The sequence below is a fragment of the Hypanus sabinus genome, chromosome 1, assembly GCF_030144855.1.
Source record: "Hypanus sabinus isolate sHypSab1 chromosome 1, sHypSab1.hap1, whole genome shotgun sequence".
NCBI classification, from domain to species: domain Eukaryota; kingdom Metazoa; phylum Chordata; class Chondrichthyes; order Myliobatiformes; family Dasyatidae; genus Hypanus; species Hypanus sabinus.
In genome coordinates, this window is record NC_082706.1 from 78,197,026 (window position 1) to 78,216,771 (window position 19,746).

Below are 19,746 nucleotides of genomic sequence, written 5' to 3' on the forward strand. Positions count from 1 at the left end.
ATCTAAATGGGTATCCCTCTTCTGAGGCTGTGCCCTCTGGTCCTAGACTCGTCCACTATAGAAAATATTCTCTCCGCATCCACTCTATCTAGGCCACACATACCATTAAAAGAAATGTCTTGTGGTTGGATGAGACTAAAGTGGAACTTTTTGGCGTCAACTTTTAAGCTAATACTGCGCATAAATAATAAACCTAATACTGCGCATCAGCCCAATATCACCAGCCCTACTGTAAAATATGGTGGAGGTAGCATCATGCTATGGGGATGTTTTTCAGCAACAGGGTTTGGAAATCTGTTCAGGATTGATGGGAAGATGAAAGATCCTGGATAAAAACCTGCTAGCCTCTGCCAGGAAGCTTAAATTGGGGAGGAAGTTCATCTTTCAGCAAGACAATGACCCAGAGCACAATGCCAGAGCAACTATGGAGTGTCTGCAAATAAAGAAAATTAATGTCCTCGAGTGGCCCAGTCAGTCTGGACCTTAACTCGATCAAACATCTCTGGCAAGACCTCAAGATCGAGGTCCACTGCCCCTTCCCAACTAACTTGCCACAGCTTGAGCAACTTTGCAAGGACGAATGGACAGATCTTGCTCTACCATGTTGTGCAAAGCTAATAGAGGCTTATTCAAAAAGACTGCTGGCTGTCACATACAAGTGAAAATCTGCAGATGCTGGAAATCCAAGCAACACACACAAAATGCTGGAGGAACTCAGAAGGCCAAGCAGCATCTATGGAAAAAAGTAAACAATCGATGTTTCGGGCCAAATCACTTCATCAGGACTTCTGGCTGTAATAGCTATGAGAGGTGGTTCAACTAAGTGAAAGTTAGTCCCTAGGTTGTGGGAACATTTCAGTGATGGGCCAAGTGAAGTTGAGTGAAGTTACCTCCTCTGGTTCTAGAGCCTGTTGGTTCAGGAGTAATAAGTGTTCCTAACCTGGTGGTCTGAGTCCTGAGGCTTTGGAATGTGTTTAGCTACACAGTCATAAGTGTAAAGTGAGTAGGGCAGGGGGCTAAGTACATAGCCTTGTGGAGTACCTGTGCTGGTGTAGATTGTGGAGGTGATATTGTTGCCAATCCAAATTGACTAGGGTCTGCAAGTGAGGAAATCGAGGATCCAATTGCACAATGAAGTTTTGAGGCCAAGGTCTTGAAGCTTATTGATTAGTTTTGAGGGGATAATATAGAATGCTGAGCTGTGGTTGATAAAGAGCATCCTAATGCATGTGTCTTTGCTGTCCAGATGTTCCAAGATTGAGTGAAGAGCCAAAGAAAGGGCATCTGCTGTGTACCTGTTGTGCCAGTTGGGAAACTAGAGCAGATCCAAGTAATTTCTCAGTTGGGAGTTAATGTGCTTCATCACCAACCTCTCAAAATATTTTATCACTGAGGATATAAATGCTACTGGACAATAGTCATTGAGGCAGGTTATCACATTCTTCTTAGGCACCAGTATAAAGATAAAGTCTGCATGGAGCAGGGGGTACCCCAGACTGCCAATGCGAGATGTTGAAGATCTCAGTGGACACTCCATCCAGTTGATCAGCACTGCTTTTAGAACTCGCTCTAGTACCCCATCTGGGCTGGATGGTTTCTGTGGGTTCACCCTCTTGAAGGATGCTCTCACTTTGGCTTTAGAGATTGAAATCACAGGGTCCTCAGGGACTGTGGGAGTTTGTGATAATTCCTACATGTTTTGATGGTCAAAGTGGGTATAGAAGGCATTTAACTCATCTGGAAGCGAAGCTCTTTTGTCACCTATGTCGCTGGATTTCACTTTGTAAGACATTATAGCATGCTAGCCCTGCCAGAGCTGTGGTGAATCCTTGAATGATTCAAATTTCATCCGGAATTGCCACTTCACCCATGAAATAGCTTTCTAGCAATTGTACCTGGACTTCTTGTAATTTTCTTGCTTGGCAAACTTGAATGCCTCTGATCTGGCCTGTAGCAGATTGTAGATCTTATAGCTCATACAGGACTTCTGATTGGGGAAGACTGAATAATTTTGTGGGGACAATCTTGCCTGCAACTGTTTTTTATAAAGTTTGTGACAATCGTGGTGTACAGGTGAGTCCTTGAGCACAGCCCAGTCCACCAATTTGAAGCAATCGTGTCACCACTTCTCTGCTTCCCATGACCATCTTTTTGTGGTCCTGATCTTTAGAGTCTTGCTGTTTAGCCTCTGCCTGTATGCAGGTAGAAGTAATCCAGAAATTACTACTTAGTTGATGTACTACTTATTAGTTTATTTAATACTTATTAATCTCTTTACAAACTCTTTAAAATCTGCTGACAGGAATCCAGTCAGTTTTATACCTATACTGTGGGTACTTGTGTGGACCGTGACTTATTTCTTCTATTCCTTGCACATAGATCATTAAGCTCAGTAATCTGGAGGTGAACTCCAGCTGATGATACTTTCTTCAGATATGTGAGTTTTCAGTTTATGGCTCTAAACCTATCTAAATGGTGGTACTTTTATCCTACGTATGGTCGCTAAAAGCCTTTCACCATCATCATACATATTCTAGGGTTACCCCTTCCTTTCTGTCTGTGTTGCAATACCTCCATATCTTCTGAGAATTGTAAACTCATCAAATTCAAAGGCAGCAGCTTCCTTTGTGGCTAGCAGAGCTACTGCCTCACAGGGTGAGTTTGGTTCGATCCTGAACTTGGATGCCGTCTGTGGAGTTTGCACATTCTTCTTGTGACTATGGGTTTTCTCCGGCTGCTCTGGTTTCCTCCCACATCTCATGTGAATTCTTGTTAATAGACTAATTGTACTTAGTGTGTAGGTGAGTGGTAGAATATTGAGGGGAGTTGATGAGAATGTAGGGAGAATTTAAAAAAAGGATTAATGTAGGATTAGTGTGAATGGGTGGTTGATAGAGCAGACAGTTGACAGTTGAAGGATCTGTTCCTGAGCTATTTTATTATATTTATCACTTGTATTTTGAAATATACCATGAAATGTGTAATTTGTGATGTTTTAGAGGCAGCCACGCATTCCAACACTAACAAAGCATGTGTACCGATGCCACAGAACACCACAAATAGCAGCAACAAAACAAGATAACAACAGCAGAACAAGCTCCTTTCCCATCCTTCCACATATACCCAGACAGGTCTCCAACCCCAGATAATCCCCCAGCCTCCAGTCCTTGTCCCTAATTCTGTGACTCAGTTACTGGATCTCTAGCTTCGGACTTCACCCCAGGATGCTGATCAACCTCTGGACTTGCATGAACCTTTCATCTGGGGTGCATGGGCTCTCATGATTCCTTCTGTGCCGGGGACTTCCAACCAGAGACTGGTCTCTGACTTAAGATCACTGGTTTCCTTAGTGCATGTACTTCTTGCATCACTGACATTTGAACATGGAAATGACCTGGACTTGAACTCCTGCCCAGATGCTTCATTTACTACCCTGACTTCTAATCCCCAATTATCCCTCTCTCTAAATCCCCCCTCTGGGCCCAAATGACCAAATATCTATAATGGACACCTTTGATTCTCTTCCTAATTTGAGGTGAGTGATATCCTGTCATGGTTGCTTTTTCAATTTTATTTCTACCAGCCTTCCAAATACGTATTCTCATGTACTTTAATCCCATTTAAATTACTAGTCTTGTTTATTGTTATATAATTTGCTTATTTTGTTCAGATGAATGCAGAATATTCATTCTGTTTTGCACAAGGGATCAGATTTTTTGCTTGATAATTTACCTTGCCTTTCTATTCATCTAATATTTAATGTTTTACATGTTGACATAAAGCTTTGGATTCTGTTTTGTGACAACACTAATACACCTTGATCTTTTTTTTTTGACATTCTCCTCATTGGGATTCTTCATTTAGATAGTTTTTTTGTGTTCCCAACTCATTCAACATTTTCTGTTTGTCTGTGAACTTAATGTAGTTTAAAAGTGGAACAATGCAATTGAAAATTCAAGTATGTGGATTGCACAAGTTTGTCCATTTTATTAACTTCCTCATCTAATTCCTGTTCAGTCAATTTTGTACCACTGATGACAAAATCTGCCATGAAAATAGGTTAAAATAACAAATGTAGTTAGTTTACATTTTAACTTAAAATATTTCATTCATATATTCTGGCTGTTCCCCTCGCAAACAAATATACTGCTTTTGGGTACGGTAGTGAAGGATGGCCTCTCAGAAAAAAATGAAAACATTAGCCAGATCATTGGCACCAGGTTTGGCTCTGATACAGAGCAGGAGATGGTGGAGATGAGGAGAACTATAGTGGTTGGAGACTTGATAGCCAGGGGAAAATATGGAAATACTTGGGTGCGAATGAGACTACATGATGGTATGTTGTCTCCCAAGTACAAGGGCCAAGTTTGCAGTTTCAAGGCAGAGGGTGAGGAGATAGAAATCGCTGTCCACATTGGTAACATTGGTATAGGTAGGAAAAGAAGGATTATAATCTCTGGTTTACTGATGTGTTTATGAGGGTAGGAATTAGAAGATTAGGGAGATGAATCTGTATCTGAGGAGCTGGTGTAAGAATAAGGGACATTTTGGACAGTTGGGATCTCTTCTGGGGCAGAGGTAAACTGTACAAGAGGAATGGGTTACATCTGAACTAAAGGGGGTCCATTTTCCTGGTGGGAAGACTTGTAGGTGCTAGTCTTTAAGTGGATGGGGCCCAAAGTTTAGTGTGGTAGATAAAAAAGTTGAAGCAGATAAAGCAAGCATGTTTAGTAGGCAGATCAGGTAGGAGCAGGAAGGAGAGTCTGGAAGCTTGGAAAAGCTTATGTGCATTTATTTTATTGCATGAAGCATGACAGGTAAGGCAGATGGCGTAGGTGTGTTATAGCTATCACAGAAACATGGTTAAAGGCTGGGCAGGACTAACAATCCAGTGTTCCGGACTACAGCTGCCTTGGGTATGGTCATGGTGGGGGTAAGGGAAAAAGAGAATTGTTTTTTTCAATTAGGGAGAATGCCAGTAACTAAGAGAGGATATATCTTGGAAATTATAAGGGTGGAAATTAGAAATAAGAAGGGAGTGATCTTTTTAATGGGCTTGTACAATAGTTCACAGGAATTAGAGGGAGATTACAAATATATTGTTTTTACAATTATTTGCAATGGCAAATGATTTTAACTTCCCTACAATTAACTGGGGCAGCCATAGTGCTAGGGCCTGGATGGATCCAGGAAACATTTCGTAGACAATATGTAGTTGACCCTACGAGAGATGGGGCAACACTGGATTTCTTTTTGGGAAATGAAACGGGACTGAAGTGTCAGTGGGAGAGCATTTTGGGACCCATGTCTATATCATGATAGATAGAATTGGTCCTGCAGCTGGAGATGGAAAATGGGGTAAGGCCAATTTTGATGGAATTAAATGGGAGCTTGCAAAAATTGATCAGGAGAGGCTGTTTGTAGGTAAATGAGTGCCTGACAAGTAGAAGGCTTTTAGCACTGATAGGAAGAGTTCAGGAACAACATGTTCTTTGAGAGTGAAGGGCAAGGCTGGCAGAGTTATGGGATTCAGATTCAGGAAGGACATTAAAGTTCTGGTCAGGGAAAAGGAGACATATGCCAGGTACAGAGAGCTGGGATCAGAAGAATTCCCTTGAGGAGTATAAAGGATGTAGGGGTATTGGGGGAGCAAAAAGTGGCATGAGAGTACTTTGGTAGGTTTATTAAGAGCAAAATGGTAACCTGGGAGAGAATAGGGCCCCTTAAGGATCAATGTTTGTCTCTGTGGAAGTACAGGAGATGAATTTTTGAATGTTTCTTGTCTGAATTTACCATGAAGTATATGATCATGGAAGCTGGGAATTCTGGGAAGAATACATACAAAAGAATTGGTAGTCTTGAAGTATACAAAGTTAGATAAATCCCTGGGGTCTGACCAAGTGTATCCGAGGATACTGTGTTTACTGTGCTATGATAGGGAAGAAATTGTTAAACCCTTTGCCGAGATACTTGTATTGTCATTAGCCACGAATAAGCTACCAAAGAATGGCTAATGCTGTGCCATTATTTAAAAATAGACTGCAAAGGTGAATCAACGAACTACAGGCTGGTCTGCCTAATATCAGAAATGGCTAAGTTTCTGGAGGAGATCCTGAGGGACAGAATCCACCTGCATTTGGAAAGGCTTGGACTCATTATCCGTGGTCAGCATGGCTTTATTCATGGTGAAATTGTGAGTTTTTGGATGAGGTGACCTAGAGGGCTGATCTGGAAAGTTGTATTAAATGAGATCCACGATGTGCTTGCCAGTTGGAGACAGAATTGACTTGGTGGAAAGAGTCAGAGATTGGTTGAGAAAAGTTGTTTTTCAGACTGGAGGCCTGTGACCAGTGTGCTGCAGTGATCATTGCAGTGTGCCCTATGTGTCGGATATATCTATGATTTGGATAAGAATAGAGTTGGGATGGTTTGTAAATTTGCGGATGACAGCAAAATTAGTGATAGAGTGGACAGTGAAGAAACTTAAGATTACAACAGGATCTTGAAATTAATTCTGGCAAGAGAATAGTGTTGCATTTTGGAAAGACAAACCAGGGCAGAAGTTAGGCAATAAATAGCAGAGCCCTGAGGAGTGTTGTATAACAGAGATCTATAGGTACAAGGGCATAGTTGATTAACAGTGTTGAGATAAGTAGACAGTAATAAATGATTCACGCACCTCTTATATATTTGAAGCTTAAATTGAGAATCGTGTTGAATCTTAGAATTGAAGAACTGTTTTCCTTGTGACTATGTTGTGATGATAATGGTAGTTAAACAGTGGACAATCTATTCCTTGGAAAGTTTTTTGCAAAGTTACATTTGTGTGAGGAATTGTTTAATTTTAGGTCAATTTTGAGTATTTTTAAATTACTTGTGTTAAAATTGTTTACAAATCTTGGAGTAGGTAAACTAAGGCCATGGTAGTTTTCAGGAGCATTCTTAATCAACAACCTGGTAAAGGATATTTTTACATAGGTATTGTACTTAACTATAAGGTCCCGATAGACATGCTTACCACCATCTGCAATAAGATCTGGCAGACACGTGAATGGCCGATGCCTTGGACTCCTTTGCTGATCATTGTGCTTCCCAAGAAAGGCAATCTCCAACTTTGCCAGAATTACCGTACCATCAGTCTGATCAGCCATGTAAGCAAGGTAATGCTCAGATTAATCTTGAACAGACTGAGACCTCAGGCAGAAGACATCATTGCCAAGGAACAAGCAGGCTTCCGTAAGGGCAGAAGCACCTCCGAGCAGATTTTCAACCTCCACACCCTCTGCCAAATGTCTTCAGCACCAGAGGGAGTTCTACCACGTCTTCATAGACTTCAAGAAGGCGTTTGACAGCGTCTGGCATGATGTCTTATGGGTCACTATGAAGAAAGTCAACATGGGGCAGAAGCTAATTCATACAATCCATCAGCTTTACACCAAGGCAACCAATGCAGTATTTGCTCAAGGCACCATCAGGGAGTGGTTCCATACCTCAATAGGAGTCCGTCAGGGCTGCCTCCTCTCCCCCATTCTCTTCAACATCTTCCTGGAATGGATCATGAGTGTTGCCCTTGAAGATCATGTGGGCACAGTCAGCATTGGAGGGAGGAACATCACAAACCTAAGATTTGCTGACGACATTGAAAAGAGGACAAACTGGCCAACCTGGTCAGCCATCTTGACAGAGCCTCCACAAAGTTTGGAATGGAAATAAGTGCCGAGAAAACCAAGCTAATGGCAAATGCCTATGATGCCATCACAGCAGACATCTCAGTCCATGATCAGAAACTTGAAACAGTGCAACAGTTCAAATACCTGGGGGAAATCATCAGTGATGAAGGATCAAGACCAGAAGTCCCAGCAAGAACCGCACAGACAATTACTGCACTATCCAAACTCAAAGACAATATGGAAGGACAGCAACATCACCATGAAATACAAGGTCAGACTCCTGTGTGCATTGGTATTCTCCATCTTCCTGTACGCATGTGAGACATGGACCCTCACAGCAGAGCTACAGAGGAAGATACAGGCATTGGAAATGAGATGCTATTGCAATATCTTGGGCATCTCATACTTGGACCACATCACAAACGAACAGGTATGCAAGACCATCCAGCACCACATTGGCCCCCAAGAAGACCTTCTCACAATGGTGAAGAAAAGAAAGCTGAGATGGTAAAAAGGAACTGTGGAGGGGAAAAGAAGGAGAGGCGGACAGAGGAAAAGATGAACGGACAACATTAAAGAACGGACAGGGAAAACATTTGCAGTAACCCAGGCCCTGGCACACAATCATGACAGTTGGAACAGGCTGGTGCAAAGTTTGGCATGACGGTGCCCCGACGACTCCACCAGGAGTTAAAGGCGTAATAATAAGAAAAAGAGAAAGATAGATAGATAGATACTTTATTCATCCCCAAGGGGAAATTCAACATTTTTCCAGTGTCCCATACACTTATTGTAGCAAAACTAATTACATACAGTATTTAACAGTATAAATATGATATGCATCTAAAATCACCCTCCCAAAAAGCATTAATAAATAGCTATTAAAAAGTTCTTAAATAGTTTACTAAAGTGCATTGAGTGGTAACTTAAGCTCAGTCCTAACCCCGGCACTTAACATGTCTTGCCCCTGGTGGTTGAATTGTAGAGCCGAATGGCATTGGGGAGTAATGATCTCTTCATCCTGTCTGAGGAGCATTGCATTGACAGCAACCTGCCGCTGAAGCTGCTTCTCCGTCTCTGGATGGTGCTGTGCAGAGGATGTTCAGGGTTTTCCATGATTGACCGTAGCCTACTCAGCGCCCTCCGCTCTGCCACCGATGTCATACTCTCCAGTTCTGTGCCCACGACAGAGCCCGCCTTCCTTACCAGCTTATTAAGACGTGAGGCGTCCCTCTTCTTAATGCTGCCTCCCTAGCACGCCACCACAAAGAAGAGGGCGCTCTCCACAACTGACCGATAGAACATCTTCAGCATCTCACTACAAACATTGAATGACGCCAGCCTTCTGAGGAAGTACAGTCGACTCTGTGCTTTCCTGCACAGGGCATCTGTGTTGGCAGTCCAGTCTAGCTTCTCATCTAACTGCACTCCCAGATACTCGTAGGTCTTAACCTGCTCCACACATTCTCCATTAATGATCACTGGCTCCATATGAGCCCTAGGTCTCCTAAAGTCCACCACCATCTCCTTGGTCTTGGTGATATTGAGATAAGAAGACTTAACTATTTCTTCATACTTTGAATCTTTTAAAAATTCATTTGTGTTAAGGGTAAATTGCCTTTAATTTTCAATGAATTGTATTTCTGTGCATGGTTGAAAGAGCTAAATATAATTTATATTTTGAAATGCTATTTTGGCTGATGCTTCAGCTGCTGGAAACTTTGGAATTGATGCTGGACAGGAATCATTGAAAGAGGACTGCAAGGTTTTTGTGGATTTCTTTGTTCATTTCCCTTTTACTACAAACATTTGGCTTTCATTACACTAATAACCTATTGCTTTTATATCTTCATGGAGCTACCTTATTCTAACTATGCATTTCACTGTATACTTTAATGTATGTGTGACATGTAATGGTCATTAATCAATCAATTTTCTTTGCTTTTTGTAGGCAGAGGCCAGGCTTGCAGCCAAACGTGCAGCCCGAGCAGAGGCAAGAGATATTCGTATGAAAGAACTGGAGCGGCAGCAGAAGGAGGTATGGGAAGGCATGGTTTCTGAGTGCCTGAAGAAAGTTAGGTGCAGTGAGTAATGAAAATTGGTATGGTCATCTGCCAGGTACTTCAGAAGAATTAAAGCAACAGTGTTGTGAAATTGAGAAGATTGTAAGACATTGTTTGCAAGTTGGGACACATAAGTTAGCTTGGTTCTGAATGAGATGCAGGAAGAAATACCTTCTTTCATGCCTGCACCACATTTTCTAGTCATTTTGAATGTTGTGGCAGTGCTTATTGCCACCCAAGGAACCCCTAGTCAATGTTGGTACGTTCCTTCTTTGATCTGCTGTAAACCATATTGTATGAAAGCTTGTACACAGAAGACATTGCATATGGGTTGCCAGGAAAAAGAGGTATTTTTGATGGTACATTGTGAATCATTCATCCCAAGTGTTTTTGTGGAGAACTGCAATACATGGTGTATGGGTCTTTGAGTGACATGCTGACCTAATTTTCCATTTGCAACTTATAAATATTAAATGTTTTGAACAGTTGCTTCAAACTGGTTCTTCATTTCTTGATATCTTCCTTTCAATTAGATATTTATCTTTCATCTATGTTCCTTTTTTCATGGGTGTTTTTTTTGGCTGACTTGCAAGCATCAAATTAAATGTTTTTTAAATGTAATTATGTTTATGGATGCACTTAAGTAAACAAATTATTTAGCAATATTCGTATATTTTATAATTATTTAGTATCTATTATTATGCCAGGCCTTGAATGAGGTGTTTAGTTTTTAAAGGAAAGTTTGTTGGAATGTTTTTCAAAATTGCTGTGAAAGATGTATTGGTTGTAAAAGTTCGTGCAGAATCATTCAGAAGACAAATGTTGCATTGGCAAATTTCAAGGGTTAAGGAGTACATAGGAGAGGATATTTTATTTTAGTTGTATAGAGCCTTAGCTAGATCTGCTGGATGTCGATGGGTACTGCATTTCAGGAAGGCTATCTGAGTCTTGGTGGGAGGGTGTACAGCATGTGTTCACCGGAATCGTATCAGGATCTGAAAGGACAATAGTATTTCTTGTATAAATTGTGATAGACACAGACACAGCTTTGTAGAGAAGTCAAGCATATTTTGCTCAGACAAACTATAATATGTACTCCTCCACATTACTCTTTTTAAACTGTTGTGATCGTATTTCATTGTTTATGGAACATTATCAGAATATGGAGCATATGTATCAAAGGTTTAATAGTCTAATAAGTAATTACATGGTCAGATTGATGAATTAAATGATGTTTTCCTTATTTGTCTTGTAAACGTACAAAAATGACTCAATCAATCTGAGTTTAGTATTATAGCTGAGCCTCAGAAAATTGTAGCTGTAAGAATGGCAAACTTTTGAATTTTTTGCCAAACCATTCTGTTCAGCCAACAAATCTTCAGGGCCTGTGCTAAATATAATTATGTAACTGTGCATACATCAGGTTTTAACAGAGTTGTGGCACTTATTCATTTGAGCTATGTGAGATACTTGGTACATTTATTTGAAATATTGGAAAATGGGGTGGTGGACTGCCCTTTTGTCAGTACGTAAGTCTTTAACAATTCCATAACAAAGTAATAGCCCACTAAGTGACTTGTATAGATTCTGAAACTACTTGTGATGACTTGATCTTCAATATCTTAAAGCAAAATTGAGTAGGAAAAGCATGAAAATTTGAGTTCTCAGGATGTTCTAGCACTGCTTACGAAACACAAACTAAAGTTGGAACATGTGCCCAATCACAACTGAAACCTGCTTTTCCATTGTGTATCAGTAGTGCTGTGATCTGTCAATGTTTCCTTTTCCTCTCTCAAATAATTTTTTTTTCTTTTAACTTCTTTGTGTAGATTTATCATTCATCTGACAGAAAATGGGGAGAAATTCACCAGTGGATGGTATAAAGCCTGGTGTTGGTTGTTACTGTGCAGTGGTGGCTGATGTTTAACTTACTAACAAATACAATTTGAGTGCATTTGTTTACTTGGAATGATCTGAATTAACAGTTTTATTTTAGGTTTCAGTCTAATAAATGCTAATGCATGTAGGATATATAATTTATATATTACAATTTGAGTGCCACAAATAAATGAAAATAAATTCAAAATTTGAATGTACTCTTCTGATTGAGCCCTGCCTCATTTATTTTAAATACTTGTTCAGGAGACATCTTCCTCAACAATTAGTTTCAATTTCTTGAGAAAATAATTTACTGTCACAGTATATTCACTTATGTACCCCTGCAGGATGAATAACATGCTAGTTTTCACATGTCTTGAAACATTCGAATCCACTGTGGCTGTCACTGAAAATATCAACATTTTCAAGATGGTTCCAAATAGTTTTAAGGATCTAAGCTCCTCTGAGGATTGATCTTGCGTTGGATTCCTTCAATAGGCTAAAAATGACCTAGCACCCTCCTGGATCAAAAATTAACTCAGGGACTTGAGCTTTTAATTCTGGTCTTTTAACAACATGCTTTCCTCTGGTTTTGTTATCTTCATTATAACTTTTCCACCCTTAGTAACATAATATATTTCTGGGGTTAATGCTTACAGCACTACCCTTTAATTTGCTACATTTTAAAGATTTTTTTTTACATTGTTGTTGCTATGAGATTTAATGAATGGCTGATGACCATCAAGTGAACAAATTTTCACTTGTATTAACAAAGTCTAACTTGATTTTAGTGCCAAGAGCTGGCAATTATTTCTTGGAGGAGGAGCAATCTTCGGGACGACTTGGGTATTTTGAATCTTAGTAACAAGCGGAGCTCTGCAACCTTGATGAAGACAAATTATGGTTGGATAGGTTGGCATATTTTTGCTAGAGTAAGGCAAAGCTTACAATGTGTACCCCAAAGACTCAATGGTATTAAAATGAAATCTCATGACTCAGGCTCCTGCACATTATACACCTGTGGCAAGTTTGGGAAGGGATTGGAAGTCTGATGCTCTGCTGTGAATGTTTTTAATACTTTTTAGTTCTTGAGCACGTATCACTGAAATATACTCAGTGGCTACTTTATTAGATACCACTTGTACTTAATTAAAGTGGTCACTGAGTGCATGTTTGTGGTCTTCAGCTGCTGTCATCTATTCACTTCCAGGTTTGACGTGTTGTGTGGAATAGAACATAGAAAGAAGTAAGGGACCTTCATAAAGCATTGGTCAGACCACAGTTGGAGTATTGTGAGCAGTTTGTGGCTCCGTATCTAAGAAAGGATGCCCTGGCATTGGAGAGGGTCCAGAGGAGGTTTATGCAGATGATTCCAGGAATAAAAGGGTTAATGTTTAATGTCTCTGGGCCTGCATTGATAGAGTAGTCTTGGAGAATACATTTCCAGCATTGGGGGAGTCTAGAATCAGAGGGTACTGCCTCAAAATAGGAGGAGCTCCATTTAGAACAGAGATGAGGAGAGATTTCTTTAGCCAGAAGGTGCTGAATCAGTATAATTCTTTCCCACAGGAGGCTAATTCATTAACTATATTTAAAGTGGTGGTTACTAGGTTCGTAATTTGTAAGGGCAACAGTGGTTATGGAGAGAAGGCAGGAAAATATAGTTGGGAGAGAAAATAAACTAGCCTTGGTTGAATGGTGGACAGACTTGATAGAGTCTTAATTCTGCTTCTATAACTTAAGGACCTTTTGGTCTAAATCAGCTCAGTTCTATTTAGTCTCTTGCAACTTTATGCATGTTTATGTTTTACTTTAGTTAGTAATCATATATCCTTTATCTTTTTAAATGACATTTCTATTTTCTATTTTATTTTTCACAATTCTCATTTGCATTAATATATCTTAAACCATGTATCTTAAACCACATTTTTCTGATCAATTTTAATTTCATTTGAAGGAATTCAAACTTTGTTTCATTTCCTTTTCTTCTTGAGATATTGTTCAAAGTTCAAAGCAAGTTTATTAAGTGTATGTCACCATACATGAGATTCATTTTCTTGCAGACATTCAGTCAAACAAAAAAATACAATAGTCAATAAAAAGCTACACATAAACACTGACAATCAACCAATGAGTAAAAGACAAATTGTGGAAATTAAAAACATTATAATAATAAATAAATGGGGAAATAAATAATACTGAAAATGTGAGCTGAAGAGTCCTTGAAAGTTAGTCCATAAGGTGTGGAATCAATTCAGAGTTGAGATGAGTGGAGTTATCCATACTGGTTTAGGATTGGAAGGGTAGCTGAGGAGGAATTTATTTAGCCAGAGTGTGTTGAATCTATGTAATTCTTTGCCACAGGAGGCTAATTAATTAGGTATATTTAAAGTTAGTGGTTCCCAACCTGTGGTCCATGGACCTCTCAATAAAGCTCTATGGCATAAAAAAGGTAGGGAACCCCTGATTAAACTGGTGGTTATTTGGTTCATGATTAGTAAGATCTAATTACCAATTAGCCCTTACAAATGGTGGTGTGGGACCTCAAGCTCCTTTACCTCTTGTCTGATGATGGTAGCGAGCGTAGCTTGGATATTGGGGGGGGGTCCTTGATAATGGATGCTGCTTTCCTTGTAAATGTATTCATTGGTGGGTTTAGACTTTACCTACACTTTCTTCTCTTAAAATGTTTCCTCTTTCCAATTAGGTGGATACTGAATCCACCTGTATCAGATTGAACTTATTTCCTCATGTTGGAGCATACTTCAATTTGCTGTGCATTATTCCAATAATTGATCCATTACTGCTTCCTTCCTGGTAGTCTTTGGACAGATGCTTCTGATCTGCTGAGTATCCCCATTATTTTGTGTTTTATTTCTGCTACATTGTTCAAAGTAAATTTATTATCAAAGTACATATGTCACCATAAACAACCCTGAGATTAATTTTCTTAAAGGTACAGTCAATAAATCCAATAACCACAATAGAATCAATAGAGCAGATGACCAGTGTTCAAAATACAAATTATGCAAATACAAAGAGAAAGAAGGAAAAAAAAGTAATAAATAACTAAATAATAAATATTGAGAACATGAGATAGTGCTTGAAAGTGAGTCCATGGATTGTGGGATTGTCCATGGAGTCCAGTGATGGGGCAAGTGAACATTCCCTCTAGTTCAAGAGCCTGATGGTTGAAGGGTAATGACTGTTCCTGAACCTCGTGGTGTGAGTCCTGAGGCTCCTGTGCCTTTTTTCTGATGGCAACAGAAATGAAAAAACATGGCCTGGATGGTTGGAGTCCCTGATGATGGATGCTGCTTACCTGTGACAATGCTGCGCGTAGATGTTCTCAGTGGTGGAAAGAGCATAATCAAAGATCCTGTATTTAGGGAATTGTATCTCCTCTTTACTGTTTTATGTGGTCACATTATTACTGCTACATATTGTGTTCATTAAGTCACTGATTCTACCACTCAATACTCAATTACTTCTGCATCTTTCATTGCTAACAGTTAACTTGGGTGCACTTCCCTAAAGCTTACATTATGGCAATCAGACACACCCTCAAGTTGAAAAGGAGGCAAGGTGAAAACAGATTCTCCACTCATTTGGTTAATGTTTTATGAAATCTGACAGGTGTAATCAAGCTTAGCAGGATGACTCAGTTTAATTTGGTGCAATTTGTGCTGCACTTAACCATTTAATTGATCCAATCTCAAAGTATTTTTAATCTTTTGCTGTGAAGTAGACAATCCATTGTAAGTTGTTGGTAGTTTTCTAGTGTCTTCTATTTAACAGTGTGTGTCAGTTGTTCAGGAAAAGTGATTTTTGACAAATGGTTGGAATATTTAAATTAACCCTGTGTTTTAATAATAGCATAAATCATATTCTGTGGACTGTTCTTTGCTGATCTTCTCTCCTTCCAAGATAACCTCTCTCTCTTTGTGCATGATTATTATTGAAATATGTTTAGCTTAATTTGTTCATCTTAATGAACTTGTACATCATTTGGAAACTATGATATTGGGTAGTTTGGCTGTTTGATCATCTGTTTATTTGATGTTTGCTGTCTCCTTCCCAGGAGAATGCAGAACGTGCTAAACATTCTATTAGGCCTCACCGACATCACCTGGTTTGTACATCTTTTAAACATCACTTTTTGGAGTTAATATCAGCTCTATCTGTTCTCATTTATTTTCTTTTTATACTCATCAGGCAGCCAATGATGCCCTGTCTGTTCGAAGTTATAGCAGCCCAAGGGTTAGTACTTCAATTCTATCACTGATTCTGGTCAGACTTCTCGAGTTCATCTTAAATTTAACTGAATAAGACATTTATGGTACACTGGCTATAGTTTTTCTCCAAAGTTGGTCTACTAATGAACAGTAATTCTGACAAGAAATGGTGCTTGCTTCATTGTCTGAACACTGAAGAATGGATCTTCAGTCTATGTTGGTGGACAAAAATATTTCTTTTAGCAAAAAGCAAGGAATGAAAGTGGATGAAAAGCCATTTGTTAGGTTGCCAATATCTGCAGTTTAATAACATTATGGCTGTGTTAAATTGCTGTGCTACCTAAATGCTATCAAAAAAGTCAGAATGAGAGCAGATGAGGAGCTTTTTTCAGTAAAATTTCAGCACTGATAGTTTCTGTCTCGGTTATGGAATAGAATGTCATCTAGTCATAAGGACTAGAAAGAGGCCCTTTGGCCCACCTTGTCTGTGCTGACCAACCTAAGTAAATTCCATTGCCTACATTTTTCTTATATCCCTTTAAATCTTTCCTATCCCAGTATCTATCCAAGTGCTTTTTAAACTTTGTAATTTTACTCCCCTCTACTACTACCTCACCCACCATCCAGTATAGCTGGGAGCAAAAGTCTTTCTTTAAATCTGTTCTCTGTAGTTTTAGACTTGCCAGTCCTATGAACAGGATAGTGACCACTCTTATTATTTACACCCCTCGTAAAGCTCTTTAAGGTCATATCTTGATCTTCTTTGCTCCAGTCTTTCCAGTCTCCCCTTACATCTCAATCCCTCAAGTGTTGGTAACATTCATGTGAATCATTTTTGCATCCTCTCACTTAATCACATTATTCCTATAGTATGGCAACTGGAACTGCACATAGTTTTCCAGATGGAGTTTCATCAATGTTCTTTGCATGTTAGTCAACCAAATGAGTAACAATCCAATGATTTTGTGATTACATTACAATTGTCTTTGGTTTTATTTTAACTAGCTGATTCTTAACATCAATGTGATTATATTTTTAGCTGCTGCATGAAATTATGGAAGGGCATAAATACTGCCCTTGAGAGCAATATCTTCTTCCTAGAAGTTATTTTTCAAGAAACATTGCATGAAATAGCTCTCATCCATTGTCTCCTGAATGGGAAGTGATTTAATTTTAAAATTGTCATCTGTGTAATGAGCTCCTTCCTTGGACTTTCACCTTCTTTGTCTGTAATCTTACCTGGATCTAGAATCATTTGTGTACCTTGAATTTTGGAGTGCTAAATGTCTCCACATACAATATGGGAATAGTGAATCTAAATTTGGAAATTCTATATTAGAGAATATTTATGTTCTGTTTCCTCCTTTTAGAAAGTTATTTCCAATCCTAAATATTTTGATCAGTGGATAGGTTTCAGTAGTCAAACTAAATATATTATCAAAGTACATATATATCGCTATATACAACCCTGAAATTTATTTTCTTGCAGGCATTTACAGTAAACACAAAGAACCACTGCATCCAAAAGGATGGACAAAAAAAACAATGTGCAAAAGACAACAAACTGTTTGTCATAATCACATATATTTACATGAAACGACAGAACTTTGCAGAATATTCAGACAAATATTTGTCAACCCAAGTGTGACCTTAAACACAATAGTGGACGAGGCCATGGATGGACATATCAGAATGGGATTGAGAAGTGGAACTGTTGTGATAAGGCCACACTTAGGTTGGAGGAACAACACCTTGTATTCCATTTGGGTAGCCTCCAACTTGCTGGCATGAAATTGATTTCTGAAACTTCCAGTAATGCCTTCCACCCCTCCCTTCACTATTTCCCTCTCTCATATTATTTCCTTTCCCACCAAAAAAGAGGAGCCTCCCTCTGGTGCTCCTCCCTCCCCCCCTTTTTCTTTCTTCTGTGGTCTTCTGTCTCTTTCACCAATAAATTTCACAGCTCTTTGCTTCATCCTTCCCCCTCCAAGTTTCACCTGTCACCTAGTGTTCCTCTCTCTCCCTTCCATCCCACCTTTCAAATATACTCCTCAGCTTTTTTTTCTCCAGTCCTGCTGAAGAGTTTTGGCCCGAAACATTGATTGTACTTTTTTCCATAGATGCTGCCTGGCCTACTGAATTCCTCCAGCTCGGATTTGTGTGTTGTTCGGATTTCCACCATCTCCAGATTTTCTCTTGTTTGTGATTTGAAGTAGTACAATATATCCCTTACTTTGATGCCAGAAAGACATTCGTGTGAGGGCCATGATCTTTTAATGCTTGCTAATGCGCATTGCAATCTATTGCTACACACTTTACATCACTTAGTACAAAATTGCTGTCCATGAAAAAGTGACATGAATGAACTTTTGCAGTTAGAACTGAATGCCAGTATCAAATTGCTATTGTGCATTTTATTTAGCTATCTCTTAGTGCCCTCTATTATTAAGTTACCATATTCAAAACGTGGTTTCAGGAGTGGATAAAATAATTGTGATTAGTCCCTTAAGATACTGTCTTTTATATTTAAATATGGAAAAAGAACTGCTTTTTTGAAAGATAGCAAATCATTCCCATGATTTGTCAAGAAACAGTTGACAAGCAACCAAAATTCTGTTTTTTCTCTGCACTTTTTGTTGGTAATTTATAACCCATGTAAAATTCTTGTTTTGAAGCAGAATAGTCAAATAGTAAAGCATTCCTAAAATGTGTTTGTGTTCTTATTTTGTTCTTTTCAAAGCACTCTTACTTTGATGTACCTGTGCCTCACAGAAGCAGCTCAAGGAGAAAGGATCTTGTGGTTTGTAAAGTAAAAATCTTCGTTGCTTGTTGAGTATTCTCATCTAGGCTTTTATATTCTGCAAGGAAAAGATGTTATCAAATAGGTGTATGGAAGTTAAGAATTTCTAAAGAAATGAAATTACTAATTAGCAAGTGTTCTTGGAGTGAAATATTCTGCAATTTTTTCAAGATGATTGCACGCATACTTGGAATGCTCTTTTGCTTGTAACAGTGTGCGTTATTACTACATTTTCTGCTTTTCGATTTCCGGCATCTGCAGTTTTGAAAAGTAGAATGGGCAAGCCGGGGAACTACAGACCAGTCAGCCTAACATCAGTGGTGGGAAGTTGGAGAGAATGCTGTGGGACAGGATCCACCAGTGTTTGAATGGACAGTGTCTGATTGGAGGAGTTAGTAATGCTTTATGTCTGGAAAGTTGTGTTTGATGAAGCATTTAAGGGTTTTTTGAATGGGTAACTAAAAGAGTGGATGATGTTAGGATAGTGGATGTTGTCTATTTAGATGTTGGCAAGGCATTCAACAAGGTCCTTCATCATAAGCTTGCTATTAAGGTTAGGTCTCATGGTATCCAGGGAGATTTGATTAGGTGGCTCAGAGTTAAGAAGCTGAGAATGGTGGTTAAAAGTTGTTCTCAAAATGGAAACTGGTGACCGGTAGTGTTGGGACCCTTGTTATTTTGTATTTATACAAAGTGATTTGGATGTGAATGCACAAGGCTTGATCAATTAAGTTTGTGGATGTCACAAAAATTGTAGGTGTTTTTACGAAGAAGATTACCGTAGGATATTGGGCAATTTGGTAAGTGGGCTGAGGAGTGGCTGATGGATTTCAACACAGATAGGTGTGAGTTGATGCACGTTGGAAATTCAAACCAGTGTATGACTGTGAATGGTAGGGTATTGGGGTGTGTAATATTACAGGGGAACTTAGGAGTATTAGTGCACAGTTCATTGAAAGCAGTGTCATCGGGAGACAGTGCTGAAAAATGCTGGCCTTGATTCTTTAGCGCTTTAGAGCTGCAGTAGATGAGTGGGATTTTTAAACAATATTTCTCGTTTGCATTTACTGAAGAGAAAATCATGGTTGTCCTGTTACTTA

General features: G+C 39.1%; 1 protein-coding gene across 7 annotated transcripts in view; it reads left to right on the top strand.

Moving 5' to 3' along the window:
* Positions 1-19,746, top strand: part of lrrfip2 (leucine rich repeat (in FLII) interacting protein 2) — a 119,332-nt gene that overhangs the window by 5,825 nt on the left and 93,761 nt on the right. For 3 of the 7 annotated variants that reach the window (XM_059971163.1, XM_059971167.1, XM_059971169.1), the window contains exon 3: positions 9,622-9,708. In XM_059971163.1, coding sequence (XP_059827146.1) covers positions 9,622-9,708 — 87 coding nt within the window. Of the gene's footprint in view, positions 1-9,621; positions 9,709-11,562; positions 11,611-15,692; positions 15,744-15,826; positions 15,872-18,586; positions 18,647-19,746 lie in introns of all 7 variants that reach the window. The other 4 variants (XM_059971147.1, XM_059971157.1, XM_059971128.1 and 1 more) reach the window with 3 other exon arrangements.